Consider the following 19,262-nt stretch of genomic DNA (forward strand, 5'->3'; position numbering starts at 1 on the left):
TTATGCACCAAGATCCCACACCCAATGCCAATCCAAGCACAGCTTTGTGCTAATGCAGAGGCTGGAAGGCAGGCTGACAGCTCTAAGGAACCAGGCTCCTCCCCCCAGTCAGGGACCTACCCTGGGTCCCTGGCTTTCAGCCTCAGTCTTGGCCCAACCCTCACTATCACAGCATCTTAGTATTGAAACTGTAGATAAGTAACATGTTCTTCCTCTCTACACACATCTGCTTCAGAAAAAAAAAAAAAAGTTAAATTACAAGATGAAGATACGTTTTCTAGCCAGCATCATGGTGAGCAGGCTAAGTTCCAGCATGCAGCATCAGTATCCCACATGAGGTTCAGCTCCTGGCTGCTCCACTTCCCATCCTGCTCCCTGCTGATTCACCTGGGAAAGCAGCAGGGGATAGCCCAAGAACTTGGGCTCCTGCACGCACGTGGAGACCCAGAAAAAAGCAGTGGTTTCTGGCTTTGGCCTGACCTCACCCTGGCTGCTGCAGCCAACTGGGAATGAACCAGCAGATTAAACACCTCTCTCTCTCTGTCTCTTCCTCCAACTCTGTCTTTCAAATAAGTAAATCTTAGGAAAAAACAAAAACAAAATACTCCCAAACTCCTCCAAAGATTTGGCTGACAAAAATTTCACTGCAGAGCTATAAATGTAGAATCTTTAGAAACAACACTTACTGCCCTTCCAAAAGTAATTTTAATTAGTAGCAAAAAGTTCTTCAAATGCTAAGTAAAAAGCTATTGCAAATTTACATGAATCTCTACAAACCTGGAACCAGTCATTAACAGACTGAGCCATTTCCTCAACAAAGGACATTTCTGACAAGTATTCTAAGCATCCCCATGAGAGAAGCTTCTACAGCAATCCTGAAAGGGGAGGTGGAGCAAAGCTTCCCAGAACACCTAAAGTCCCCTCCAACCCTCGCTGCTTTGTAGGTTCATCCTGATGTCACCTGGCAAACTAACTATCCAGATCTGGTCCTTAAAAACTAAGAACAGGGCCCGGCGGCACGGCCTAGCGGCTGAAGTCCTCGCCTTGAACACCCCGGGATCCCATATGGGCGCTGGTTCTATTCCCGGCAGCTCCACTTCCCATCCAGCTCCCTGCTTGTGGCCTGGGAAAGCAGTCGAGGACGGCCCAAGGCTTTGGGACCGTGCACCCGTGTGGGAGACCTGGAAGAGGTTCCTGGCTCCCGGCATCAGATTGGCGCGCACCGGCCCGTTGCGGCTCACTTGGGGAGTGAAACATCAGATGGAAGATCTTCTTCTCTGTCTCTCCTCCTCTCTGTATATCCGGATTTCCAATAATAAATCTTTAAAAACAAACAAACAAACAAACAAAAAAACTAAGAACAGGACAACCGCTTAGAATTACTTTTCCTGTCTTCCAAAGAAAAATGTACAAAGCACAGTCCAATCACAATGTGTTCATATTGAGATTTGAGTGACAGCTACACTTTAAACATATCTAAGCTATAAAAACAAATGTAAAAAAACCAAAACACTTCCAACAGTTGTGCCTTAATCATTTTCGCTTTGCTTACTAGTACTCCTATAGCTTGTTGTCTCTGATTTCTGAGACAAACATGGAAAGCAAGCTCCCTCCACGGATTCCTTCCTCAAATGTCATCAAGACTGGATCTGGGTTAGGTAGGCCCAGAGCCAGAACTCAACTAAAGTCCCTGCAGGAGAGGCCCCGGCAGGAACAAGATACCTAGGCCACCACCCACTCACTCCCAGGGTCTACATTATTCAGAAGATGGAAATGGGACCCAGGAACTCCAATACGGAACTTGAGTACCTCTTAAAAAATTATTTGAAAAAAACGTTGGGGGTGGGGGGGTGTCCAGGGAACCGAAGAGAAACCTCCATCTTGCATCTGCTAGTTCACTCCCTAACAATAGCCAGGGCTGGGCCAGGCAGAAGGTAGGGGGGTCCCTCCTGATTTCCCATGTGGGTGGCAAGAGCCTAAGGACTTAGACCAGCTTCCACTGCTTTCCCAGGCACACAAGCAGGGAGCTGGATTATAAGGAGAGCAGCCCCACTGCTTCTCCACACCATAACACAGACCCTGGCATGTAGCTTAATCAATAGTCTCTGCCTGTGCAGGATGAGGGAAATAGTGATCTTACATCCACTGTTACTCCTGAAATGACTTCAACAGCAGGGCCAGGCTGAAGCCAGAAGCCAGGCACTGCATCCAGGTCTCTCACATGGTGGGCAAAGACTCAAACACTGGAGTCATTACCTGCTGTGACCCAGGGACACTACAACCAGAAGCAAGGTTAAGACAAACCCACAGAGGCTCTGATATGGCATCTGAGGGTGCCCAGCAAGTCTCAACCGCTGCACCAGACATCCATCCGCTCCTTATCAGCTTCACTGCAACCTCTTCCCCAACTCTGGGTTACTTCTGAGCAAAAATAGAGGGTTAGAGTTATGTGGAAATAACCTCACCAAGCAAATGTCAAGTTCCATTTCACATAAAGTTTTTAACTATTAAGTTATAAACTCTACAATTTACAATAGGCGATCTACATTCCCTTTCACGGGCTCTAAAGGGTAAAATCATATCCTTCAAACTGCACACGCTGGATTGCAACAAGTCTTATGTTAGCCAATCTTCTAACCCTTAACTTATCATACCAACTCCCAATCCCTCCAAGGTTGATGTCAATTAATGCACAAAAACCGCTTCTACCAGTTCGAGGTGCAGAACAGCAGCTACACTGCCTCTCACTGGTAATGCCTGTTACTGGGACTGACAAACACCCAGCAGTGAATACTGGCCAGCGCAGACTGTTAATAGGTGCAATACATCCCAAGGTCTGCTCAAAGTCCTCCCTTCCATGTCTTCTGAGCAACCCCAGGATGCCGAGGGCGACATCTGGCATGGCGGCAGTCATATCCCATCCTGAGGACGATACTTTCTCCAAGCTACATACGTGCTCACCTGGCTGTGTGAAACGCAGGTACACATGTCAGTTACAATTTAAAATGACCTAAAACAATGTAAAATAAAGACCTCCATGAACACAGTACCTGCTCTTACTCTTACACTCTTACTTATGCACGCTCAAAGCACGGAGAAGCCAATTCACTTCTGGCTTTTGGTAACGTCTGATTGATACACACACACACATATAAAGGATTATAAAGGGAATTCATAATGTCTGTGATAAAATAGTTTTTATAAAGGCTTAGTTTCAAACATGTGTTGGCAATAAAATAAAGAAACAGAACCTATATGCCTGAAGCCATACTATTCAGTATCAAATGTAGGAAGTGACATTTCCTTCTATCTTTAAAGGCAAGAGTAAGAACAAAGAGGGAACCCTGGGTCCCTGTTGATCAGTTGAGTACTCTAACTTAAAATACAACAGCCAAGCTCATGAGACAGGACAGGGACACAGCAGGCTCAAGGCAGCAGCTAGAAAGCAAATTACCAAGTGAGGCCTAGTTCAGGTAAGTAACAAGTTCCTTAAAATTGGAGCTGAGGAAACATCAGCAAAGACGTGAACAGAAATGACCTGGAGTTCACAAAGAAGATGAAAAGCAAAGAAAACAGGGTACACTAAAAATACACTGCTGCAACTCCACCAGTCCTCAAGAATCAAGCCTTAGGAACGGTGACAATGCCTAGCTCTCTGGAGTTCCAGAATGGACCATGTGCTGCCATGCCCCATGTCTGCGGACAGTTTCATCTGCGAAGGAAGCGATCTAAGACAGCTGAGTGTAACTGGGCACCAGCTTCGGAGGTTTCCTTGCTCAGTGGGGTGAGAGCCTACACCGACTTCCTGACTCGGGCAGAGAAGCTGGACGTGTTCCTGCAGTCCAGAGCCTATCTGCAATGAAGTGAGGTGTCACATCCCGCTGTCATAATTACCAGCATCTTGAGAACAAGCGCAGTACAGGACAATCACAGGCACCCTCCAAGAGCTAGCTGTCAGACGAAAGTCACTACAGAAAAGGAGTTGACAGTATCATCTCTCGTTACATGTAGTATTACGGAAAATTGGCATACAAAACCAAAAACATCAAGATTTCACAAAAAAACTCCTAATACTACAATGATTCACCTCAGTATTACTAACCTACAAAGAAAAATGTGATCTATGTAAGAAGCAGAGGTACAGCTTTAATCAACAGAGAATAACTGCTTCCCACACAACCACCAAAATCACTCTATTCCAACAAGACCTTCTATCAATTGTCAACTCAACCTTTGTTTAGAGGATGCTGTTATTTCTCAATATACAATCACACAGACTGTTTTAAAACTGATCTCTATTCCAGGAGAACAAGGAAAGCAAAAAGCAGAAGATGCAGGTTTTTTTTCCTTAAATTTAAGCAAACTACTGAGAAACTAGAAAAGCACATGATATTCCACTTCCTTGGGAGCTCTGATATCCTGTTGGTCATCTCAAACATGGTACCTCCACTTGAGCAATGGATCTAACAACGGGAGAAAATTTGTCTCTATTATCTTAGTAAAACTGGCTTCATTTTTAATGTACACTTCGGCATGAAATTTATTACTTTGATTAATTCTGGAGAAACTTAGCCTCGATTACTGAGAGTTGGTTTATTTATTCATCCTCGCTTACCATTTTAAAGAGCATGAAGTAAGGTGCCATAACTGAAGGACATCAGCTTTTTGCAAAACAAATGAAGCTTTTCAAAAGTGGAGTGTTGCAATGAATACAGAATTGGAAATGCTTTAATGTTTACAATGCAAAACCAACACTGCTTTCTTTCTAAGCCACAATTTCTTTCCTAAATCCGTGGAGGGTTATGTCCGCATCTGAAAACTCATAGTCAGACTGGAACTCCTAACAGTAAAGCTGAGGCAGCAGCACGGATCTCAAACATACATCTTTACTTGAGCAAGTCAGGGTGTCTTCCTCAGAAAAATCCAAACACCTGTCAGCAATACCTGGCCAGGCCAGCGGTCCTGTTGTCCTACTCCGACAGCAGCTGGCTTGTCAAACACACAACACAGCACACCCACACCCTGATGCGACCACCCCAGAGGATCCTCATCTCCCACAGAGCTCCTAGGGAGCCAGTGACTCACCACCTTCCCTCTCGCGCACTCGCTGGGCGTGCACGTTTTTGGCCTTGCCCTGGCCTGTGCTGTCGCCGTATTTGCTGTCAGGACTGTCCGATCTCCGCAGCATCTTACTGGGTGGAGAAGGGTCTGTGGCGTCTCGCATCTTCTCATGTCTGTGCTCACCGCTACTGGGGTGGCTCTTTGAGGAGTATTTAAGTGCCTGTAAAACATCACCCCCCCAAAAGAGAGAGAGGAAAAAACGTCAACTCTTAACTTTATAACCACTGTCCTCCTAGTGTGAGTGACTGCTAGGAAGGAAGAGTTAATTCTTTCCAATTTCACTTTCCTGTTATGTACGCAGGTCACACTGTGTGCATAACTCCCTGTAAGGCTGCAGTTGCCAGCAGAGCTACCACGAGCCAACAAGAGTCAGAGGAGAAATCCACTCCCCTACCTGGCGACATGGAGACCTCAGAAACTTCCGGGAAAGAGGGGTTAAGGCCCACTTGCAAACATCCAACAGAAGCAAACTACAAAAGTCAGCATACTTCTACACTGCTTCTGCTCCACAACTCACACCCACAGGCGTGTCTGTTCCCACAACCCTCCCAAAGACAAAAACTGACTTGCCAGTTCTTGGATGCAAACACTTCAGGCCTCACTTCCGAGCTCTTGCAGGTGTGGACAACAGTAACATACAAAAATACCGGCCCGACTAACCCTATACAGCACTGGTATCTCAGGCAGGGCTTAACGGAACTTACAGAACATTCCACTGCTCTGATTAGACCGTGCTATGCTCGTCTTCAAGGGTGGGCAGCCGGTTGGAGGGACAGTCAGTGAGATATGGTGCCAAGGACGTGGGGGGGGGAGTGGGGGCGCTGCTGATGTTCTAGTGGAGCTCGAGCTGTCGCCCCCCCCCCTGCCAGGCACCCGTGCTGGGCTCGGGACAGGAGGCCCGCAGCCTACCCCCACGGCCTCCCCGAGCCCCGCAGCTCCTGGCGGGGGCCCCCACGCCAACTTTCCCTGCCCCGCGCGCGGGCCTCCTCCCCGCAACCCCTGTTCCTCCACACCCAAAAGACCGGGCAGGTCTGCCTGGCTGCCGATCCGATTCCTCCTCTCCCTCTTAAAACACACACACACTCACACGCCCCTCAACTTGCTGCAGGCCCCCGGGGCGTCCCCGCGAGGCTCCGGGCGGCCGAGGGGCCTGTGGTGCCGCGCGGAGCCTGCGCTCGAGTAGTCCGTCCGTCCCTCCCTCCCTCCCGCGGCCCGGCCTCGGCTGGTACCTGGTAAGGCTGCGAGTCCCCCCTCCGGTCGTGACAGCTGAAAAACACCAAGAGAGATGGCGACATGAGCTCCGGCCGGGCCTGGGGGAGGGGGAGGCGGGGGGCGCCCCCAAGAAAGCGGGCCCCGGGCCGCCCCTCCCGCGCGGCCCCGACGGCGCCGAGCCCCCCGCGCGCTCGGGCCGCGCACCCCCCGGGCCGCCGAGGGCCCCCCGAGGAACCCCCACGCTCGGGCCGGCCCGGCCCGCGGCCCGCGCGGCCGCTCCTCTTCCCCAGCCCGGAGCCGGAGCAGGGTTCACAACAAAAATGGCGGCGCGGCTAGCTCCCGATCAGGAGGAACCGCCGGCCCCCACCTCCGCCCGCCCGCCCGCCCTCCCTCCCTCCCCCCAGCCCCGCCGCCGCCGCCGCCACGGCCCGAAGCGAAACGAAACGAAAACACAATTTACCCATCACTGAGTCTCTGCTGTTTCCTCGCATACATTACCATCAATGCCCGGCCTGTGAGCGTGTGTGGCGGGGAGGGGGGAGCGCGGCCGCGAGAGGCGGGCGGGCGGGCGGCGGCCCCGGCGCAGGGCCCGGCGCGCCCTCGGCGACTCTCAGCAGCCCCCCGTCACTGGCGCCGGCGCTCCCGGGCCATCTCCCTCCCGTCGCCCGACACCACGCTCACTTCCAGCCGGGGCGGCGGCGCGGCCCGCGGGGACGGGGCTCGGAGCCACAAGACGCGTCCTTCAGCCTCGCCGACAGCGACCGCCTCCTCCGCCCCTCGCCGCCACCTCCCTCCTCCCCGCCGCTGCCTGGTCCTCCTCCTCCTCCCGTCGCCGCCGCCGCCGCCGCCGCCGGTGCCGCCGCTGCCGCTCCACCAACTACATCCGGGCAACTCGGCCGCCGCCGCCTTCGGGAAGCCTCGGCAGTTTCCGCCGCGCCCCTCCTCGGCCCACCCTCGGCCCGGCTCCCCGCCCCCGCGCGGCGCCGGAAAGCCGCCTTCGGCAAACCTCGGCTCGCTCCGGCCTTCCTCTTCCTCCTCAGGCCTGGCTTGCCTCCCGGCGACCTGGCGGCCCTTTTCCGGCGGCCGCTTTTTCTTTCTTTTTCTTTTTTCTTCCCTCACTCGCTCAGGTCCGGCCTCGCTCCTCGCGCCGTCTCCGCTTTAAGGAGAGTGCCGCTCGGGGACCTGCTCGAGGCCGGTCCCGAAGGCTCCGGCCTGCGCTGGGAGGGAGCGGCCTTCGGGAGGAGACCGGTGGGGCGCGAGGGAAGCCATGGCCGGCTAAATGAGGGAGGCGGCGGCTGCGCGTGCGCCCGGCGGCGCGGCGGGAGGCGGGGAGCGCGGGGGGCGCCCCGAGAGCGGCGGGCGGGCTCCGTGGGACGCGGGGCGCGGGCCGCTGGGCTGGGCTGCTGTGCGGGTCCTCCCGCGTGCCGCTGACGGACCTTGGGGCGGTGAGCTGCCTCGCCCTGTCCCAGCACGTGCTCTTCCCCCTCCCGTCCCCTTCATTTCATCTGTTCTTGTTCCCCGTCAGCACCTGACGCCCTGGGGCGAAAGAAAAAAAGCCTGTGGAGAGGGGCTGGACGTGGATGGGGGGCAGAAGGCTATGGCTGCAGATTGGGTGTTCAGATTGGGTATGCAGCGGATTCCCAAATGTAGCCGACAGTGTAGGCTTTATTTACCCCAGGGTACAAGTCAGAACAAAGTACTTTATCGGGCGCTCAGTAAGTTCGCTAGGCCCGCTGAAGAGCTGCAGTGATGGGGGAGGGGTGAAGCCCTGAACGCACCACTCACTGGTTGGAAAGTTGGGCGTAGCCGAGTTTATATCACTTCCACCTGCCATTCGGAGCATTCCTGGTGTGTGTAAAAACTATAGAAAGCCGGTTTAAGGCCTCCTGGAGCTGCAAGAACTAAACCCCACTAGCAGCATGCAGTTTCCAACTCCTCAGAAATGGATTGAAAAGCCTAAAACAAACACAGATGTTGCACAGAAACCGTGAAAACAGCAAAATGTCTAGCTCTAATCCAAGCACGGGTTGGCATTTGCCCAAAAGCGACCTGTGGACGTGTTGGCTGTGTGTTGTGCACCGGCCATACTCCTCCTGTTTCTGCAGGTGATGGAAATTTGAGCTTTCCTGTTCACAGCTGAGCTTCAAAGGCTCCCCTGCACAGGACATTTGAGGGGGGGTGGTGGATTGCTTGTTTTGCTGTTTTAATGGATTGCTTTGCTGTTTTAAAAACCCCACCCACGTGCTGAATTGCCTGTTTAAATTGGAGTGTCTACTGGTTCTTTCCCTGGATGTTGTGGGCCCAGCTGAAGCCGGGAGCCAAGAACTGTGTCCGGGCTTCTTGCATGGACAGCGAGGACTCCACTCCTTGGGCAGTCCCATTGCTAACTTCAAAGGTGAGGAGGCCGATAAAGGCGCTGGAAGCGTGGGCCCACCCCAGCTCTGGATCCTGAGCTACAGACCGAGAAAGTTCACGCTTGTCATTGGTGCCGTGAGTCGTGTGCACCATGTCGATAAGTCAACGTTGTGTGTTAAACCCATGAAACACTGGATCTGTTCATTAAATATGACCAGTAAGCTTGCGAGAACTTAAATGCTGCATTTATCAGCAGTTCAAAGCCTTAGTTAAGTACCGCAAAGAACAAGAATCAACTGTTAACTGAGGAGCACGCCTGAATCTTATGCCCATTATTTTCAGCTCATTGCCTATCTGACATAAGTGCTCCTTTGTAAATATTTTCCTCTTTTCCGTATTACCTGACTGAACCACAGGTTTACGACCTGTGTGTCTGCACAGACCAGGTGAACTTGAAGGGGGAAAATTGGACCATCTGTGAAGGGAGCCCCGTCTTGGAGCTCCCACCCTCCGGGCTGCATTTCCCTAATCCCTCTGCCCTGCGCTTCTCACAGCCACCTGTTTCTTGTCCGTCTTCCAACCCTGTCAGAAGCTCACATCTCCAAGAAGATGGACTAAATCAGAAATTAGTAACTGCTTGTACCTGCCGACCTTCCTGCATCTGATCACAGCGCTCTGCTCCAGTAGCCTAGGATACATCATCTAGGATGGGCCTTCCTGCTTGGGCTTTGAGTTGCATTTTACTCAGAATCAGTTACTGTGCTTGTGGACTTGTCCTGGCTGCTGAATCGCTTCCGTTAGCTTCTAAACGAAGCTACCCACTTTAAAGAACAAAACGCTTTGGAAGTGTTAGCTCCCTCCAAATAGCAGCCCATTACTCTGTGACTGTCTACTTGACTGAAATACCTCCACTGGGACTCTTAAAGCCACACAATCTGACCGTGCCCACATTCCTGAGCCTGTTGAAGGGGGTCAGTATCCCCATTTCACTCCATTTGGTGCAGCCTGTGGAGGAGCTTTCTTTATGAAGCCCTTGTCTTGCTTTGCCTGAAGTTCACATGTTTCCTTTCCCTTCTGAAGGGCCATTCGTTGTTGGTCTCCTTGCTGGTTCTTCCTCATTTTCCAATACCTAAATGCACGAGTTCCCCAGGATGAGAGTCTCACAACTGCTCTGTTTTCTCTCCTAGGACTATAGCATTCATGCCTCCAGCTGGATGAAACCCGCTGCCTGAGCCAGCTCTGGAGGAGCCACTGGACTCACACGCCATAGCAGCCAATTCTTCCAGGTTTGCTTCCACGGTACCTCTACACTCTGACCTCTATGCACTGTCACATTCATCTGATTCATTTCCCACCCAAGCAGCCCAAAATTGGCAAAGGCCTCCACTTCTGCCCTACCTGCCAGTGGCTTCTTCCCTGACACCAGGAGCACACTGATCACTTTAAAAGGCTAATAATACAGGTCTCACCATCGGCACTTTGGCATACAGGTAAAGCTGCTGCCAACAACACTAGCATCTCATATTAATGCTGGTTCCTGTCCCAGATGCTGTCCCATTTCCAATCCTGCTCCTTGATGGCATGGGAAAAGGTGTGCAAGGTGGCCTAAGGCTTGAACCCCAGCACTTACATCGGAGGCCCAGCTAAACTCCTGGTTCTGGGCTTCAGCCTGTCCCAGCCCTAGTTCTTGCAGCCATTTGGAGAGAAAGCCAGTGGATGGAAGATGTCTTTTCTCTCTATAATTCCCTTCTCCTCAACTCTGCCTTTAAAAAAATAAAGATGAGGCCAGGGCAGTTACATAGAATGCCATCTTCCACCTGCAGTGCTGGCATCCTATATGGATGCCAGTTCATGTCCCAATTGCTCCACTTCCCATCCAGCTCCCTGTTTATGACCTGGGAAAACAGCAGAGGATGGCCCAGGATCCTGCACCCCTGAGGACTATCCAAAAGAAGCTCCTGGCTCCTGGTTTCGGATGGGTTCAGCTCCAACCCTTGTGGCTGTTTGTGAAGTGAACCAGCAGATGGAAGAGTTTGTTCTTTGTTACCTTTTCTCTATGATTCTACCTTCCACGTAAGTAATTTTTAAAAGCAAAGAACTTTTTTTAAAGATTTATTTAATTTTTTTTTTTTTTATGTGTTCTTTTTTTTTCTTTAAATATTTATTTATTTTATTACAAAGTCAGATATACAGAGGAGGAGAGACAGAGAGGAAGATCTGCCGTCTGATGATTCACTCCCCAAGTGAACCGCAACGGGCCGGTGCACGCCGATCCGAAGCTGGGAACCAGGAACCTCTTCCAGGTCTCCCACGCGGGTGTAGGGTCCCAATGCATTGGGCCATCCTCAACTGCTTTCCCAGGCCACAAGCAGGGAGCTGGATGGGAAGTGGAGCTGCCGGGATTAGAACCGGCGCCCAAATGGGATCCCGGGGCTTTCAAGGAGAGGACTTTAGCCGCTAGGCCACGCCGCCGGGCCCTGTAACTGCCTTCTTAAACTGAAGTCACCAAATGGAAATCCATTGCTGCTTTTATTTGTTATCATTGTTCAAGATTTATTCATTTGAAAGAGCAAAAAAGAGAGGAGGAGGAGAGACAGCTCTTCCCTGTATTTGGGCCGAGACAGTCGTTGGCGGGCCAGGCTGAAGCCAGGCACGTGGGATCCCATCCATGGGGGTGGCAGGGATCCAATCCCCTGGCCTGTCTTACACTGCTGCTTTCCCAGGTGCATTAACAGGGGCCTGGATCCCAAGTGTAACGGCCATGACTTGATCCAGAGCCCTGGTATGCAACGTCCATTGCACTGCCCTGCAGACCCTTTCTTCCTGCATGCAGATTACACTCACTTGTTTACTTAGCCAGTGTTTATGGAGTTCCCACTGTGTGTTGGGAATACATGCGATAACAATACAAGCAGGACTCTGCCTCTGTAAGCTTATATTCCTGTAGGAAAGGTTAGTCATAAAATCATTGACCATGATCTAGAAAGGAATGAGGGCTACAGACAACAACTGGGTCAAAGGAAATGCTGGGTCGAAGGATGAGATGTTCAAATGCAGTGGTCACTGGGTAGGTGAGATCAGAGCTAAAGCGTGAGGGTGAAGAGGAAGCAAGCTACATGAGAGTAGGAGAGCACCTGGCTGAGGGGCTGTGGCAGAAGTGCACTTCCTGTCTCCAGCCCTGTGGTTTAAAGAGTGAGCTCAGACAGGTTAGAGGGGCAGGAGTATCCGTTCTGAAGGATCTTGCACCAGCGGCAGAACATTTTCCTGCCAAAGGCCATTCAGATATTTAGCATATCATTTGTGGGACACGTGGGAGTTTCAAAAGTTTGCCTTCTATAGATTTACTGAATTTCGGGTGTCATCTGTGGTTGCCTTGGCAGGGCCAGACCCAAAGATGTCACAGGCCTTCTGTGGGCCACCAGCCCTGTAGAGCCAGCTTCAGAGAGATGGGCAGCATGGGAGTGTTAGGAGCAGAGAAGTGGTGCTGACTCCTATGCTGAAAAGTGCTGTCGGGTAAGGAAGGAAATGAGCCAGCTCAGAAACTGCTGCATTGTCCTGAGGTCACTATTTCAGTGCAGGAGTTAGGATCGCTAGCTTGGTCCACCCATACTTGCCTGCACCCCTTCCGATGCCTTCGGGGACCCCTTCTTCCCTTCTTTGTGTATTCAGGCTCCACTTTCCTTTGGCTTTTCAACATGCCTGAACCCTGTGTTTATTTTTGTTGTAAAGATTTGTTTCAAAAGCAGAGTTAGAGAGATGAGGAGGGGAAGCTAAAGTAAGGATCTATCGCTGCATAGCTGTAATGACCAGGCTAGGCCAGAGTGAGGAGCTTCTTCCGAATCTCCCACATGGCTGCAGGGGTCTAAATACTCGGGCCATCTTTCACTGCTTTTCCAGATGCATCATTAGGGACCTGGATCCCTAATAAAACCGGTGGGACTTAAAGCAACCCATATCAGATGATGATGCAGCTGATGGTTTAACGTGCTGTGCCACAGTGCTGGACCCTGAATCTTGTGTTTAAAAACCCTTCTTTGACCGCTACTCCCCCATGCAATGACTGCTCTGTCACCTTCCTTATTTCTACCAAACCTCTACTAAAGCTTACCCATGGCACCTCACTGGTTTAATTCTCCAGGTAACTACAGTCTGACATTATCCTATAATATTAGCAAATCAGATTTTCCCAAGGCAATGAATGGTTCTTCAGGAGTCAGGGCTGAGTCTTCAGGACACATTTAGCAATGTGTAGTGGCAGTTTTGGTTATCGCTTGCATATTTTCAGTAAGAGTGAAGATGAAGGATGCGATTGGTGCTTGCTTAGTGGAGAACAACATACAGCAATGCCCAGGACAGGCCTGCCTACCTCAAGGTGTCCTGTTGCAAATAGCAGTGTTACTGCCTCAAGAAATAGTCGTAAAGTCACACATGACTTCTTTGTACCCAGGGTCAATAGACATTTATCATTCTGTGTCTTCACTTGAATTCAAAATATTCTTTAAATTTATGTATTTATCTTGAGAGGCAAGAGATACAGAAAAAAAAAAAAAAAAAAACCAGGCAGGAATAAGAGAGAAATTGCTCATCTGCAGGTTCAAGTCCCAAATGCCCGCAGCAAGCAAGGGGTGGACCAAGTTTAAAGCCAAGAACTAGAAACTCAATTTTTGTGTTTGTTTGTTTCTTTAAGATTTATTTATTTTTATTGCAAGGCAGATTTACAGAAAGAAGAAGAGACAGAGAAAAAGATCTTCTGCCCATCCATCCAGAGCTTAGCTGATCTGATCTGAAGCCGAAGCCAGGAGTTCCGCTCCTACACCCCTACCCCTAGTCTCCCATGCTGGTGCGGGTCCCAAGGCCTTTGGCCATTCTCCGCTGCCTTCCCAGGCCACAGGCAGGGAGCTGGATGGGAGGTATAGCAGCCAGGATATGAATCATCGCCCGTATGGGATCCTGGCACATGCCTGGGTGCCAAGGACCCAGTTACTTGAGACATCACTCACTGCCTCTCAGGATATGCATCAGGAAGAAAGTGGATTCAGAGTAGGGACAGGACTTGAGCCCGAAGACTGCACAATGGGATGCAGGCATCTTGCACAACATCTTAACCACAACACCAACACACTTCAGAACACAGAAGGCTTGGCACTGACGTCAGCTGTCTCTGCATTGCCCTATCTGACTGTAACACACACCTGATTTTCCTCTGACCTCTGTGACTGTACCCCAATCCTCCTCCATCCTGTTTTATTCCACCACTGTATGTTGAAGTTTTCTGACAAGTAGTCCAGTGGAAGTAATGTCAGGACAAAGTAAGGATCCATGTGGCCCATCCTTCCTCAGAACAACGAATAATTGGCAAGGAACAATTTGTCAGAGTCAGCTTGCTGTGTACTCTGGAAACTTGTCAGAGCTTGGCAGTTTAACTCGCTATGCACACATTGGAGACAAGGGTAGTTGAGACTCAGAGAGGACTTTGCATCCTTAAAACTTGTTTGTCCCAAGTTCAGCAGCAGCTTTGAGGATCACAGCGTTCTTTTCTAGAGTGGATTCTTCTTGTCAGAAGAAACAGATGGAACTTATTCTCAAAGAATTGTGATTTTTTTTCTCCTGTCTGGTGGCTCTCTGAAGGCCAGGTGTGACAGACAGGCCTTCATTTTCTGTGGCTCATGACTCTCAAGAAACAGGGATTATAAAGGTGGCATTTGTAGAAAACACGTCACTGCACCTTTATTAGCCACTGTCTGGAACAAAGACAGTGGAACAAACAGTAAGCATATGAGAAAACCTGGGGGAAAAGCTAAGCAGTAAGACACTTTGAGGGAATAGAGCTTTAAAAGTGTCCACATATCCCTGGGAATCTGAAAGAATACATATGCACCTCAGGCAGGTCAAAGGCTTACCAAGAACCCTAAAGTCTCACCTTTGGCCAGCCTTTAAGCTCTACTAAAATAGGAAGAGAAAGCTAAGGAGGGTTTTTAAGTTGCCTAACTGAGTAGTGACAGTGTGCTGTAGCACCTACCCTTTGGCCAAAGACTGGGAATTTTTTTCTTTTTTCTTCATCATCTTGCTTTTCTTTTCTCCTCTGTATCCCTGTTTTTCTGAGTTTACAAAATCTTTGTTGCATCACTAGCTAACAATTAAGCTGACAGAACAGGCTTCACTGGTCACACAGAACAAGACAGACAGATGTTTACAAAGTTCACTGAAGTCACTAAGATCACAATAAACCCCACAGAGGGAAGAGAGTCTCATTGCTAGAGCTGCCTATTCAAAGTATTTAGTGTCCAATCTTTGACAACAAATTAGGAAGGAAGAAAAAAAGAAAAAGAAAGTGTTGCCCATACACAGGATAAACATTAAACTATCTGAAAACCACAGACATTGGACATGCTAGACAAAGACTTTTCATCAATTCCTTTCCAAATGCTAGAAAACCTTAAGGTTTTCATGAGCAAAAGACTAAAGGAAGTCAGGAGAAAAAAAAATATATATATATATATACATACATATGTATATATTTTAAAGATTTATTATTATTGGAAAGCCAGATATACTGAGAGGAGGAGAGACAGAGGAAGATCTTCCATCCGATGATTCACTCCCCAAGTGAGCCGCAGTGGGCCGGTGCTGCGCCGATCCGATGCAGGGGACCTGGAACCTCTTCTGGGTCTCCCACACGGGTGCAGGGTCCCAGTGCATTGGGCCGTCCTCAACTGCTTTCCCAGGCCACAAGCAGGGAGCTGGATGGGAAGTGGAGCTGCCGGGATTAGAACCGACGCCCATATGGGATCCCGGGGCTTTCAAGGCGAGGACTTTAGCCGCTAGGCCACGCCGCTGGGCCCATATACATATATATATATTTTTAAAGAGTTATTTGTTTTTATTTGAGAGGCAGAGTTACAGAGAGGAGAGACAGATCGTGCATCCACTGGTTCCCTCTCCAGATGGCCACAACAGCTATGGCTGAGCTGATCAGAAGCCAGGAGCCAAGATCGGGCCAGGCCAAAGCCAGAGGGAGCCAAGAACTCCCCTCTGGTCTCTCATGTGGGTGGCAGGCAGCCCAGCACGGAGCCATCACCAACTGCCTTCCCTGGCATGTGATCAGGACATGAAGCAGCTGGATTCCAGGACTTAAAACTGGTACTGCTGTGTCAGCCCAACATCACAAACAGCAGTTTAACTTGCTGTGCCAAAACTCTGTTCCCACCCTGAAAAATATTCCAGTGGCCAGCAAGCATGAGCAGAGATGCTCACTGTCAGTACTCACTGGAGAAATGCAAGTCAAAACCATGGTGACCAAGTAATGGTGATATGGGATATTACATGCCTCATAAATTGCTAGAGAGAAAGTAAGAAGATGAAGTCATTGTGCAGACCATTTTGGAAGTTCCTTGGAGTTTTATAGAGAATAGACAGTAGATTGTTAATGATTTGCAAATGTATACTCAGGAACAGAAAACAGGCATCTAAACTAAAACTTGCATGTGAATATTTATAGTGAAATTTTAATAGTCAAAAAGTGGAAGCGGCCTAAATGTTCCATGAACACATGAATGAGTAACAAATGGTGCTGTATCCATGCAATGGAATAGTACTTGGCCGTAAGTAGCAGTGAAGGCCTGATACATGCTACAACATGGATTGGTCCTGGGAAAAAAAAAACAGCCACTAAAAACACCACAGAGCATGTGATTCCACTTACGTGAAAGGTCTAGAATCAAATCTGCAGACAAAAAGTAGCTTAGGCAGTTGTAACAGTTGTGAAAATACTAAAGTCACTGAATGAATGAAGTGGACCTTTAAATTGTGTGACTTCTCCCTCAATTTTTAGAAAGATCCAGGCCCTCTCACTATTTTCTATGCTCTCGAACTTGCACAGCTTGTGCACGCGGAAGTGTCACTCGAGGCAATGTTTCTCTCCCAACCCAGGTCTGAACATCCTACTGCTTGCATATGTGATGCCTCCACATGGCCTCACATGTGTCTTGAACCCCACAACGCTGAGTTCATGCCTTAACTTGATCATGTTTGTTTCCTGTCTCACTAAAGACTAAAACTAGCTTACTGCCATGGAGCACTTACTCTGTATTCACACAATTCTCACAAAACCCCACGTATCGTTATCTTTTTGGTGCGGTGAGAGCTGAGGCAGCATGTGGGCCCATGTGCCTGTGAGTCAGGCTAACCCGGAGCAGAGGCGTCCTGTTAGCGTCTGCATTGTTCAGGATGTGGACTGAATGTCCACCTGATACAGAGGAGGCGGCTTCCTGGCTGCTTCTCACTGTCACGTACCTTATCCTGTTCATCATTCAGTTCTGCGGGTTCCTCCTGAATAGCTCTCCCTCCTACAGCTGCTCCCTCTGCTCCTGCCTGGCTCACCAAGACACTGCCTTTTGTCTGCACAATGACCTTAGAACAGCCACAGGAGAAACATTTTTAAATACAACTTTGTGTCCCACAAGTAGGGAATTTATATCAAGCAGTGCTTCCAGATATTAACTGTGTGGATGGCCGTATTTGGGCCAAATCAGAAGGTAGCAGTTTTGAAAGCTACAGCGTTTCATGTTCAGCAGAGGCTGTCTTTGTTTGGCTCATGGTCCGTCTTTCCAACACTCTTGCCTTCACTCGGGATGGTTTGGTTATTCCTGTCTGACCTTTAGCTTCCCTTGCCCTCCTGGCTCATGCACAACTGTCCCAGTTGGTGCTAGTGACTGGGAAACCTTCAGTCACGTGAGTGTTGTGCAGTCCCGTCCGTGACCACCACCTCGCTGGCTCTAGATCCCTGGTTGCTACTAATTATTCCACTTTATGAGGAATCCCAGGGCACTGACCCTGTCACTGTTTTTACCACAATTCCGTTCTTCACTTCCCTCTTCATCTTGCTTTCAGTGCTTGAATTCCATAGTCATCCATCATTCCATTATTCTTTGTTTGCCTCTTTTGGTTCATCCAGCAAAACCAGAACCCTAGTCAGGGTTGATCGACTGTACTCTTGCTCCTCTTAGAGTGGAATATGACTGAAAGAAAAATCTGAGAGTCTCACCTTAAATTCATGAACATAAATATATTGTGGCTCAGAAACTCTACCAATCAGTTTATCTTTTTCCTTTAAGTTTATTCACTCTTCCTGTCTTCACCCATTCAGGCTAGTACAACAAAATGCCACAAGCTAGGTAGGTTATAAACAACAGATTTGTTTATTCTAGTTCTGAAGATTGGAAAGTGCAGGAATGAAGCACAATGGCTTGGGTGTCTCAGGAGGGCTCCCTTCTCACTGTGATTGCGCATGGTGGAAGGGATGAGGGGTCTTTGTTGGACCTCTTCCCTAAGGACACTAATCCCAATCGTCATGGTTCGTCTCATGATCCTCCTCGCCTAACATGCTACCTTCCAATTACCATCACCTTGGGAATTAAACATTCAACACAGGGAAGGGTAGAGGGAAGGGCACACAAGCTCTCCCCCTTTCTTATGCTTCTGTCTAGTTACCCTCCCCAAATACCCAATACTTTCTACAGTAAATCTTTCCCTAAGTAGTAACTTTTTTCCTGTTTCCTAGAGAAAATTAGGACAGTTAGAGGATGCCTCCTGCAGAGGCATGTGTCTCCGTGTCAGCCTTGTACTCCCCACCTCACTCCTCACTGCTTGCCAGCCATGGAGCCTCCAGGCCCCCTGGTGGTGTGTTAGATCAGAGGCCTGCCGCCTGTGGTCTTTGAACTAAATCCTCTGTCTTCATGCAACCCAAGGACTAAGAATCAGTATATTTTTAGATGGCTGGAGGGGAAATATATACCTGAGACTTTGTGTGGCTCAGAGTCCAAAATATTCACTCTCTGGTCCTTTACAAAAAAACTGATGATTCCTGTGCCAGATCTCTTCCTCTCTGATGTAGTCAATATTGACAGGGTATTTGCCCCTTTTCTCTCCTACAGTAGTCCGTGTTTGTGTCCACATCAGAATATTCACACCAGCAACCAATCAGTGTTATTGCTGCTAGTAACTTGGAACCTCTTGGAACCACTTTCTTGCCACTCCTACCTTTATTTTATTTATTTAGTTAGTTATTTTGGTCTCCCCTTGGCAAATACAGAACCTTGAAATAATAGTTAATATTTGCTGCTCCACATTGCTTCCTTTGAATGCCTACTTGGATTCTATCCATCACCGCACCAGCGAGGTCAAGAACAGCTTCTGTGTGTGAATGTCAGTAATCAGTGGTCAGTCCTAGTACTGCTTGACCCAGCAATGACAGCAGCCACAGTAGCCACTCTCTGACCCTGGTATACCTGCTCCCCTGGAAGTCCGGACCATTTGCCGTGTGCTTGCTCAACACGTTACTGGAGTCTTCTTTCCTCCTTAGACCCTTCTCCAGATCACTTCCCCTGAATCCCCAGGGCTCAGGTTATGTGTCTCCAACAGGCCGTCTTCCAGTTTCATGACTTTCAACTCTGCCTGTTTACTGACAATCTGCCCCCAAATTTATATGTAAATGTAATGTCTCCCCAAGTCCAGAGTCTTATCTAACTCCATACTTGCATTAAATATCTAACTTTTTTTTTTTTTTTTAAGAAAAT

At 49.2% G+C, this 19,262-nt stretch overlaps 1 protein-coding gene and 1 long non-coding RNA gene across 6 annotated transcripts in view; one reads left to right on the plus strand and one right to left on the minus strand.

Moving 5' to 3' along the window:
• WAC (WW domain containing adaptor with coiled-coil) overlaps nt 1–7,620 on the minus strand; it is an 82,128-nt gene extending 74,508 nt beyond the window's left edge. For 2 of the 5 annotated variants that reach the window (XM_058669676.1, XM_058669671.1), the window contains exons 1-3: nt 6,794–7,228; nt 6,351–6,387; nt 5,086–5,281 (exon numbers count right to left, since the gene is read on the minus strand). In XM_058669676.1, the coding sequence (XP_058525659.1) occupies nt 5,086–5,281; nt 6,351–6,387; nt 6,794–6,834 (274 nt within the window). In that variant the 5' untranslated portion in view covers nt 6,835–7,228. Of the gene's footprint in view, nt 1–5,085; nt 5,282–6,350; nt 6,388–6,793; nt 7,229–7,339 lie in introns of those variants that run through there. The other 3 variants (XM_058669674.1, XM_058669672.1, XM_058669673.1) reach the window with 2 other exon arrangements.
• Nucleotides 7,621–8,570: 950 nt separating this feature from the next.
• The window catches only part of LOC131481288 (uncharacterized), a 31,940-nt gene continuing 21,248 nt past the window's right edge, over nt 8,571–19,262 (plus strand). The window contains exons 1-2 of the long non-coding RNA XR_009246217.1: nt 8,571–9,659; nt 9,876–9,974. This is a non-coding gene — a long non-coding RNA (uncharacterized LOC131481288). The remainder of the gene's footprint in view (nt 9,660–9,875; nt 9,975–19,262) is intronic.

Source organism: Ochotona princeps, chromosome 10 (assembly GCF_030435755.1).
Source record: "Ochotona princeps isolate mOchPri1 chromosome 10, mOchPri1.hap1, whole genome shotgun sequence".
NCBI classification, from domain to species: domain Eukaryota; kingdom Metazoa; phylum Chordata; class Mammalia; order Lagomorpha; family Ochotonidae; genus Ochotona; species Ochotona princeps.